General features: G+C 46.2%; 1 protein-coding gene across 1 annotated transcript; it reads right to left on the bottom strand.

The window, feature by feature from the left end:
* Window positions 1–1,516: 1,516 nt before the first annotated feature.
* On the bottom strand, window positions 1,517–10,131 carry LOC119951809 (zinc finger protein 235-like). The gene is made up of 2 exons (XM_038775171.1): window positions 10,065–10,131; window positions 1,517–4,121 (listed from the first exon to the last, which is right to left on the bottom strand). Exon 2 carries the CDS (start codon window positions 3,758–3,760, stop codon window positions 2,810–2,812), a length of 951 nt encoding a protein of 316 aa, XP_038631099.1. The 5' UTR covers window positions 3,761–4,121; window positions 10,065–10,131; the 3' UTR covers window positions 1,517–2,809.
* Between the last annotated feature and the right edge of the window lie 832 nt (window positions 10,132–10,963).

Here is a 10,963-nt window from a genome sequence, read left to right as displayed (position 1 = left end):
TTGTTGAACTAGTGCATAATACCCGACCAGTTATTTTATTTTATTTGTTTGTGTGTGCTCTTCCCTACTATGTATATATATATATATAAAATTTTGTGTACATAACAGTAAATATACTTTGTTCAAAGACCCCATAAAAACATTTATTAAAAAACATTGAAGGGGTGAAAGTCGTTCATGTAGTCCATCATGAGCAGTTTTGGGCCCTGTATCTAAGGAACGATGTGCTGGCCTTGGAAAGGGTCCAGAAGAGGTTCACAAGAATGATTCCTGGAATGAAAAACTTGTCGTATGAGGAACGTTTGAGGACTCTGGGTCCGTACTCGGAGTTTAGAAGGAGAGGGGATCTTATTGAAACATACAAGATACGGCGAGGCCTGAATAGAGTGGACGTGCTGAGGATGTTTCCACTTGTAGGAAAAACTAGAACCAGAGGACACCATCTCAGTTTAAAGGGATGATCCTTTAAAACAGAGACGAGAAGGAATTTCGTCAGCCAGAGGGTGGTGAATCTGTGGAACTTTTTGCCGCAGAAGGCTGTGGAGGCCAATTCACTGAGTGTCTTTAAGACAGATATAGATAGGTTCGTGATTAATAAGGGGATCAGGGATTATGGGGAGAAGGCAGGAGAATGGGGATGAGAAAATATCAGCCATGATTGAATGGCGGAGCTGACTCGATGGGCCGAGTGGCCTCATTCTGCTCCTATGTCTTATGGTCTTATGTTAATGAAACAAAGTCTGATGTTCTTTATTCAAACTACAATATCAAGATTCAACATCAGCCCAATCAAAGAATATTGATCGTGCACCATCACAAAAACGATCATCTGGGCAGAGCTGCGTAGCCTCATCAGCGACAAAACACTGCCTCCCCACGGGAGCCCTGCTTCAATAAGCAGGGCATCAGGAAGTCACTATATAATCCCACTTGGAGCAAGGGACCTATCTCCCCCCTCAGCCTCACCCTCGCACCCAAAGGCTTCAACATCATTGATCCACAACACTCAAACTCTCACTCAAACCCTCCAACCCACAGCTTACTACCTCCCCAGAACCTATCCTGAGAGGATTGATTGATGATTTGATTGATTTGTTTTATTGTTACGTGTACCGAGGTACAGTGACAAGTATTGTTCTGCGGATAGTCCATACAAATCGTTCCATACATGAAAAACAAAACATAGGACATGGATACACAATGTAAATACATAGACACAGGCATCGGGTGAAGCATATGGAGTGCAGTACTACTCAGTAGACAAGATGTGTGAAGAGATCAGTTCAGTCCATAAGAGAGTTATTCAGGAGTCTGGTAACAGCGGGGAAGAAGCTGTTTTTTATCTGTTAGTGCGTGTTCTCAGACTTTTGTATCTCCTGCCTGATAGAAGAGGTTGGAAGAGAGAATAACCCGGGTGAGAGGGGTCTTTGATTCTGCTGTCTGCTTTCCCAAGGCAGTGGGGGTTGTAGACAGAGTCAATGGATGGGAGGTGGGTTCGTGTGATGGACTGGGCTGTGTTCACGACTCTCTGTAGTTTCTAACGGTCTTGCCCCGAGCAGTTGCCATACCAGGCTGTGGAGGAGGAGCAGAGGAGGAGCAGACCAGGGGTCTCCAAAGAGGACAACTCAGGGAGAGAAACTTACTCCATTACCCAACAGACCCTCCGCCCGACCCAATAAACACAGTTACTCCTGCCCTGCCCTCGCCGATCAAGTGACCACTGCCACTCTCAGGCAGCCAAGAGAATATTGAAGAAGACAAGTGGAACAAGGATTAACTGACCACACCCAGTTCCTCGTGCTCATGAGTCCCCTTGGTTCTCTCGTGTTTTTGGGACGATTTCTGTAACTTCCACCATGAAGACAGACACACATTGTTTAGTTTCTCTGCCATTTCCTTATTCCCCAGTATAAATTCTCCTGTCTCTGCCTGGAATGGACCCACATTGGTCTTTGCTAATCTTTTCCTTTTCACATTCCTATAGGAGCTTTTCCAGTCGGTTTTTATGTTTCTCGTCAGTTTGATCTCATATTCTATTTTCTCTTTATCAGTTTCTTGTTCCTCCTTTGCTGAATTCTAAATCAATCACCAATCCACAGGCATACGGCTATTTTGGGCACTTTATGAGCCCCTTTCTTTGATTTAATGGAATCCTTAAATTTCCTCGTTAGCCACAGTTGCATCACTTTTCCTGTGGCTTTTTGTTCCTTAAAGCAGTCAACATTTGATGTCAACGTCTAATAATACCGTAGAAATTAGTGATTGCCTGTCTATTGTCACACCTATTGTTGTAATGTCCCAATCTACCACAGACAACTTGCCTTTCAAACCTTGACAGTTTTCTTTGTGAAAAACACGTGGATAAATTAAACAAAGGAACCATGTAACCACCATAGCCCATCTTCATGGCAACGTGGCATGCTTTCAGAGGTTCCAAACAGAAATGGGAACGACATATCTTCCAACCACCAAACACCCTTTCACTCTGTTGAAGCCAGGAATTCACAACACGGCTCAATGATCATCAGCCCACTGGAGGCACATTTGTGAGACCAACCAGTCCAGCAGGAAGAAACCCTCCGCCCATCCCTATTGATCAACTGACAGAATTAACACAATGCAGCCCTGGATGCAATTGAGAGCAGAACAGCGGAATCCAACCCCTGTAACCAACTGTGAACTTGGTGTGTGAGCATGTGCGATCAAACACAAAATCTCTCCCACACTGAGAGCAGGTGAACGGCCTCTCCCCAGTGAGAACTTGGCGGTGTGTCCACAGTTGGGATGGATCACTGAATATCTCACCTACTCAGAGCAGGTGAACGGCCTCCCCCCCAGTGTGAACTCGCTGGTGTGTCCGCAGGTTGGATAACCAAGCAAATCTCTTCCCACACTGAGAGCAAGTGAACGGCCTCTCCCCAGTGTGAACTCGCTGGTGTGACTTCAGGCTGGATGACTGAGTGAATCCTTTCCCACACTGAGAGCAGTTGAACGGCCTCTCCCCAGTGTGAACTCGCTGGTGGCTCTGCAGGTGGGATAATCGAGTGAATCCATTCCCACATTGGGAGCAGGCGAATGGCCTCTCCCCAGTGTGAACTCGCTGGTGTGTCCGCAAACTGGATAACCGAGTGAATCCCTTCCCACACTGAGAGCAGGTGAATGGCCTCTTCCCAGTGTGAATTTGCAGATGATTCTGCAGGGCGGATGAATGTCTGAATTTCTTCCCACACTGAGAGCAGGCGAACGGTTTCTCCGCAGAGTGAATTCGTTGGTGTGTCCGCAGGTTCCATAAGTGAGTGAATCTCTTCCCACACTGAGAGCAGGTGAACGGTCTCTCCCCAGTATGAACTCGCTGGTGTGCCCGCAGTTGGGAGAACTGAGTGAATCCCTTCCCACACTGAGAGCAGGTGAATGGCCTCTCCCCAGTGTGAACTCTCTGGTGTGTCTGCAGGGTAGATGAATGACTGAATCCCTTTTCACACTGTGAGCAAGTGAATGGCCTCTCCCCAGTGTGAACTCGCTGGTGTCTCTGCAGGGCGGATAACCGAGTGAATCTCTTCCCACACTGAGAGCAGATGAACGGCCTCTCCCCAGTGTGAATTCGCTGGTGTTTCTGCAGGTCAGAGAATTGAGTGAATCCTTTTTCACACTGAGGGCAGGTGAAAGGCCTCTCCCCAGTGTGAATGCGCCGATGAATTTCCAGCACAGACGGTGCTGTGAATCCCTTCCCACAGTCCTCACATTTCCATGGTTTCTCCATGTTTTCGGTCTCCTTGTGTCTATCCAGTTTGGACAATCAGTTGAGGCTTTGTCCACACACAGAACACGTGTAAGTTCTCTGCCCGCTGTGAATAATACAACGTTTTTTCAGGCTGTGTAACTGGTTAAAGCTCTTTCCACAGTCAGTGCTCTGGAACACTCTCACTCGTGTGTGTGTGTGTGTCTCAGTGCTTTTCCAGTCACACTGATATTTAAAATCTTTTGAAGCTGACAGAACAGACAAACATTTCTCCTTCTAGATTCAAAGGCCAATGATATTCAGGTTCTAAGGAATTGAGGGACTGTCAGATCCAGACAACATGTATTAGATTTCTGCCTGTAATTCATCCTCTTCGAATCTCCTGTTAAAAGAATTTACAAAAGACATCACTGTCAGTACAGGATAGAAATTTAGAACAGACAATTCTAGTTTCTCTGGAACATTCTTTCCTCTCTCATTCCCCAAAAGCTGTAAATCTCCATCCCACACACTCTCCCTCCATTCTCACTCTGCTGTATCTAATATTCACCCTCCCAATTCTCCTGAAGGTGCTGATTCAGGCTGATTGACAGATCCCTGCTCACTGCTTCCTGTCCTGGACACAGAGATCATAACAAATCGGAGCTGCAGTCGTCCATTCTGCCCATCGGGTTTGCTTAACCATTCAATGGGATCATTGGTCAATCTACCTCAGCACCATTTTCCAACACTATCTCCCATATCCCTCGACACCTTCACTCCCTTGAAATGTTATCAATCTCTGATTTGAAAATATTTGATGACTGAAGTTCCACAGTCGTCTGGGGTAGAGAATTCCAAATACTGACAGGGGGAGTGAGGGGAAGATGTGTTTGGTGGTGGAATCATGCTGGAGTTGGCAGACAGCACCTCATCTTCCGATTAGGCATGTTACACCCTTCCGGACTTAACATGGAGTTCAACAACCTCAGACTCTCCACCACCTTTACCCCATTTTTATCTATCAATTTATTTTTGTTTTAATTTCTTCCATTGATCGTTTTTTCCCCTCATCATTATTCTCCTCCCCTCCCCCCATTCCAACTATTTCAAGCTGCCCTTTACACACTGCTCACCTTTATTCTGCCATTCACAGATTCTAGCCTTTTTATATCTCACTATCTGCACCCTTCTTAGCCTTAATTACCACCATTTGCATTCCTTTTATCTTCTGTTCTCGACATCTTTGACAATCTCCACCTATTGCTGGCCCCTATCCAGCCCCACCGCTCCATTCCATCCCTCCCCCACTACACGACAAATCTGACCCCATTTCCAGTTCTCTCTGACTGTCACAGAGTCATCCAGACTCAAAACATTAGTTACCTTTTCATAGATTATCATAGAATTTACAGTGCAGGAGGCCATTCAGCCCATCAAGTCTGCACTGGCTCTTGGAAAGAGCACCCTACCCAAGGTCAACACCTCCACCCTATCCCCATAACCCAGTAACTGCACCCAACACCAAGGGCCATTTTGGACACTAAGGGCAATTTAGCATTACCAATCCACCTAGCCTGCACATCTTTGGACTGTGGGAGGAAACCGGAGTACCCGGAGGAAACCCATGGACACACAGGGAGAACATGCAGACTCCGCACAGACAGTGACCCAAGCCGGGAATTGAACCTGGGATCCCGCAGCTGTGAAGCAATTGAGCAAACCACTATGCTACCGTGCTGTTCGGGTACACAGAGGGAAAATTCAGAATGTTCAAATTACCAGACAGTACGTCTTTTGGGACTTGTGGGAGGAAACCGGAGCACCTGGAGGAAACCCGTGCAGACACAGGGAGAACTCTGGGGAAACCTGTGTTGTTCCTCGTGTCTTAATAAAGCTCGCAGTCTCAAGTGTGGAGAAGATGCTTTATTGTGGGTTCGTTCAGTTTCCAGAGCTCGACCTAGAACTACCTTCCAGTGCTAACTACCAGCTTTGCTTGCTGTGTGTCCTGCTTGCCAGCCCCCCTGCTGTGAAGTGTGTCCTCACTTCCTGTCCTGATGTATTTATATGGCTCTCCCGTGCTCCCTCTAGTGGTCGCTCAGTTGTGTTGCATCTGGTTAACTTGTGATCACCACATCCCCCTTTTTCTCTTAACATATTTTCTGAACATCGTTAAAGAAAATTGTATATCCTGTCCCAGTGTATTTATAGCTCTCCCGCTCGTGTTTGCTCTGTTGTTTTTGTATCTGGTCAATCTACAATCACCACATCCCCCTCTTTCTCATTACATAGTTTCTGTACATCATTAAGGAAAATTATACAAAACAGTAACTTATGATATGCGTATCTATACAAGTGATGATGCTATTGCCTTAGTTAACAAAGCCAATGTATTTATATGTCCAAACTTAATAAACACATTTATGAGTCCAAACTTGATGAATTTGTTCAGAGCTTTTTTTTTTTCTTTTTGTTGTTGATGACGTGGTGATATTGATATTGCAAGTCCGCTGTGAATGTTGTTGGTGTTCCTTGTTATCTTAAGTACCCAATGCGTCATCCCGAGGTGTTTGCATGGTCACATCACTGATGTTGACTGGCATGGACTTTTTTTTTGTGCTTGTGGTGTTGATTTATTGTCTCATCCGCCTTGGATGCTGGTGTGCTTGCTTGTTCTGGAGCAGACGTGAGTTTGTGCGATTCGTTGTCATCCCATGACATGTTTGTAGTCTTGTTATCGTTTTGCAGTGTGCTGTGGCATCGTCCATCATGTGCCAAGTAGTGCCATTGTGTACAAGTCGTTGTTTCATTGCTGTTGTTTCTGTCGTTCCTGTTTTTGTTGTTTCCGTTGCCGTACTTGTCGCTGTTTTTGTCGTTTCCGTCTTTGTTGTTGTCGCTATCTTTGCTCCTGACTTTGTTGTTTGTCTTGTTGCGCGTCATGTTGCTTTTATTCTTGCTGTTGTCGTTCTCGTTTCTGCTGTGCTTCTTGCTATTGTTGTTTGTCTTGTCGCGCTTCATGTTGCTTTTCTTCTTGCTGTTGTCGTTCTCGTTTCTGCTGTGCTTCTTGCTATTGTTGTTGGTCTTGTCGCGCTTCATGTTGTTTTTGTTCTTGCTGTGTTTCTTTTGACTTTTGTTTTTCTTGTTATACTCTATGAGTGTCCCGAGTGGATAATTTGAGTCATTGAGCATTCCGTCTCGCGAGTGGTGCGAATGATCTGATGTTGCATCGGTGCAGGTGACATCAATCAGTTGTGGAGAATTGGATTCCGCATCTTTGCTTTCTTGGTGCTCGTCTTCCGGAGTCAAAGTCTTCTTGATCACATTTGACGCGGTGTCTGTGGACTCTCGGCGCTCCTCTTCTGGAGTCCAAATCTGCATGATTTCAGTTAACGTGGTTTCTCTAGACTCTTGGTGCTCCGCTTCTGGAGTTAAAATCTTCATGATTTCTGTTGATGTTATCTCACTGGACTCCAGGTGCTCCTCTTCTGGAGTCAAAATCTGCATGGTTTCTTTTTGTTTGATGTCTCTGGACTCCAGGTGCTCCTCTTCTGGAGTCAGAATCTGCATGGTTTCTTTCGGCATTGTCTCTGTGGACTCCAGGTGCTCCTCTTCTGGAGTCAAAATCTGCATGTTTTCTTTTGGCGTTGTCTCTCTGGACTGTTGGGTGGCCCGACTCTGTGCTTCTGTACAGACAAGCTGAGAACTGTCAGTCTCACTGTGATCCTGTACGTCGAGTGCGAGCACCTTGTCACTGTTTTCGCTCTGTGCTTCGGTACAGACAAGCTGAGAACTGTCAGTCTCACTGTGATCCTGTGCGTCGAGTGCGAGCACCTTGTCACTGTTTTCGCTCTGTGCTTCGGTACAGACAAGCTGAGAACTGTCAGTCTCACTGTGATCCTGTACGTTGAGTGTGATCACCTTGTCACTGTCTTCGCATGCAGTGGGCAGAGGTGCCTTGTCTTCTTCTTGTTCCTGTGAGCGTGTTGGACTTTCATAGTCCGCTCTTTCTTCTTGTTCCTGTGAGCGTGTTGGACTTTCATAGTCTGCTTTTTCTTCTTGTTCCTGTGAGCGTGTTGGACTTTCATAGTCCGCTCTTTCTTCTTGTTCCTGTGAGCTTGGTAGACTTTCATAGTCTGCTTGCGGTTGCTCAGGTACAGCGGGTTTACCTTCATGGTCTTGTTCATGCTTGGTGTCCGCCCGGGAGTGTTTGCTTGCATCCCTGTTGGCGTCTTTCATCACTCGCACTGTGGAGCCTGTCATCGCTCGCTCCGTGGAGTCTTCCTGTGCTCTCTGTGTGGCGTCGTCTTCGTCTTGGGTATTGCTGTCATCCAATGTATCGACGAGCTGCCATGGCACCATGGTGTTGGATTCATCCACCATGAGTAGAGTCGTGTTGAGCTTTGCAACGGTGTCGCTGATGCTGTGATCAGCATGTCCAAATAACTCCTCCATGTCTGAGTAGTATTCTTTGAAACCCATTTCATCTTCGTTGGCTTCTTCTACCACGAGTTGATTCGTGTTGAACTTTGCGACCGTGTCGCTGATGCTGTGATAAGCATATCCGACTGACTCAGCTATGTCTGAGTAGTATTCTTCGAAAACCAAAGCATTTTGGTTGGATTCATCTACCACGAGTTGGTTCGTGTTGTACTTTGCGACCGTGTCGCTGATGCTGTGATAAGCATATCCGACTGACCCAGTCAGGTCTGAGAGGTAATCGTCGAAAAACAAATCATCTTTTGTTGTTTCGGAATTATTTTTGTTCGCTTCACTGTGTGTGGTGAAGGCAGCTTTTTCCAAGGTTTTGTGCAAGTTGTTTTTCACTGTTGGTTTAAGTTCAGGCGTTTTTTTGTGTTCTGAGGCAAGAAAATTTGGTTTTACCACTTTAAGTGTCTTGTTTTCAATTTTCGGGCATTTCCCTTTTAAGTGGGCGTGGTTAGGATTCTCAGACGTCATGACGTCACGCGTAGGAACGACTTGCACATGCGCAAATCGGCTTTCTTTCCTAGTGCGGTTCGGTGTCCATTGCGCATGCGCGGCTTGCGCATGCGCATGACGGTCCGCGAAGAAGACTTTTTTTGACTGCGCATGCGCGGCTTGCGCATGCGCATAACGATCGGCGCCGCGATCTTTTGTAAACTGCGCATGCGCGACTTCCGGTTCCGGCGCACGTGCGACTTCCGGTTCCGGCGCATGCGCAACTTCCGGTTCCGGCGCATGCGCAGAAGCGATTTGTAGTTCTTTGCTTACCAGAGACTGCAAAATGTGCTCCAACGCCATTTTATCGCGGATTTCAGCGTTTTTTTTCTTTCTACAAGTTGTAAGTTACCTTTTCTTACCGATCTGGACTGGATTTCAGCGATTTGGCTTTGTGAAAAATTCATGTTATTTCTTCTTTTTGATCTGTACTGTGCATTCGCGATTTCCTGATCTTTTTGTGATTTTTTAAGTCTTGCATCACTCAGTCTCTGTGCAGGTTGGACTGTGAGCATGCCTTGCTGTTCAAATTTCTCACAGTACTCTTCAAATTTGTTTAGTAACGTTTGTTATTATTGACAGGCCCTTCGATGAGAATTGCTATTTTAATTTTGTCTGAGGCTTCTGCAACATCATTAGCTATGAGATAAAAATCGAACATTTGTTTAAACCTTTTCCAGACATTTCTTACATTACCAGTCGTGTCCAGCTGAGGTGGGTATCCATGCCACATCCTCGAATTAGCGATGTCTTCCCCAGTCAAATGTCCAGTAGGAGATTTCCATGCCATTTTGTGCTTTCTGTATCTGCAGCTGAGTTGTCCTGTCGTAAGCGTCCTGAAATCACTGCTGGTACCATGTGTTGTTCCTCGTGTCTTAATAAAGCTCGCAGTCTCAAGTGTGGAGAAGATGCTTTATTGTGGGTTCGTTCAGTTTCCAGAGCTCGACCTAGAACTACCTTCCAGTGCTAACTACCAGCTTTGCTTGCTGTGTGTCCTGCTTGCCAGCCCCCCTGCTGTGAAGTGTGTCCTCACTTCCTGTCCTGATGTATTTATATGGCTCTCCCGTGCTCCCTCTAGTGGTCGCTCAGTTGTGTTGCATCTGGTTAACTTGTGATCACCACAAAACCAACCCTTTTAATTGTGGACATTAGGAAAGAAACTGCCCTTTTAGCCAGACAAATAAATGTGTCAAGCAGAGGGAGCAAAGGATGTCAATGTGTTTGAGAGAGAGAGACGTGGGCCAAGCTTTCCAGAGTCTGCACCCTCCCTGGATTCACTTCCTTTCCCTTCAGTTGCTGCAAGTGACCAATTGAAGGTGAGAGTGAGAAAAGAAATTGAAAGGGGGAGAAAAGAAAGTGTTTTACTCACAGATGTTAGAGACAGGAAGAAGTTTCAGTCTGTGTCATGGTCAAAGTTCATTAACACAACGTCTGCCTTCTGATTGGCTGGAGGACAAGAGTCCTTCCGGTCCTCCCAGTTTCCCATTGGTCAACACCTCAGCAGGAAGGTCAGGGGGTGGGCCTTCCACCACACATGCGCAGCTTCCCCTCACCTTTGGACAAGCGTCGTTCCTGATCACCCGCCCGTGCGGCGCTTAGAGCGTTTTCCCTAGCGCGGGGGATTGTGGGAGCTTCGGCCGACACTCTCCAAACTCCTGGGTTTGGGATGAAAAGTGGAGGAGGGGCAGTGACCTCACCCTGACACAAAGCACATGTTGGTAGTCACAGGAATTGATTGTGACGTTCGCCCTTCGCACCTGGGGAGGGCAAGAGGTGAGAATGAAACTGAAGCCGAGAGTCAGCATCTTATAGGGAGGAGACTTGGGGAAAAGCAGGAGGACAGAAGGATGAATTAGTGTTAAAATCAGTAGTGAGGAGAGCATGTATGAGGTTCAGATATTTATAGTTTGAGAGGAAGAATTCTTTTCTGTGATAACTAGGATTGTCAGTTCTGAATTTCTATTCTGTAATCACAATGATGACTTTAATAAAAAAATTATATATATTTAGAGTACTCAATAATTTTTTGCCAATTAAGGGGCAATTTAGCATGGCCAATCCACCGAACCTGGACATCATTTTGGGTTGTGGGGGCAAGATCCACGCAGACACGGGGAGAATGTGCAAACTCCACATTGTCAGCGACCCACGGCCGGGAGTGAACCCGGGTCCTCAGCATTGTGAGGCAGCAGTGCTAACCACTATGCCACCCTGATGATGTCAATCCTATCACATCCATTAAAGTCTCTATCAGGTCAGTCTTCAACC

The sequence above is a fragment of the Scyliorhinus canicula genome, chromosome 17 (assembly GCF_902713615.1).
Source record: "Scyliorhinus canicula chromosome 17, sScyCan1.1, whole genome shotgun sequence".
Lineage (NCBI taxonomy): Eukaryota > Metazoa > Chordata > Chondrichthyes > Carcharhiniformes > Scyliorhinidae > Scyliorhinus > Scyliorhinus canicula.
The sequence above is the reverse complement of the archived record's forward strand: the minus strand, read 5'-3'. Positions and strand labels throughout refer to the sequence as shown.

Excerpts from the sequence above, each read along its gene's own strand:
- LOC119951809 (XM_038775171.1), bottom strand. The coding sequence starts at position 3,760 with ATGGAGAAACCATGGAAATGTGAGGACTGTGGGAAGGGATTCACAGCA.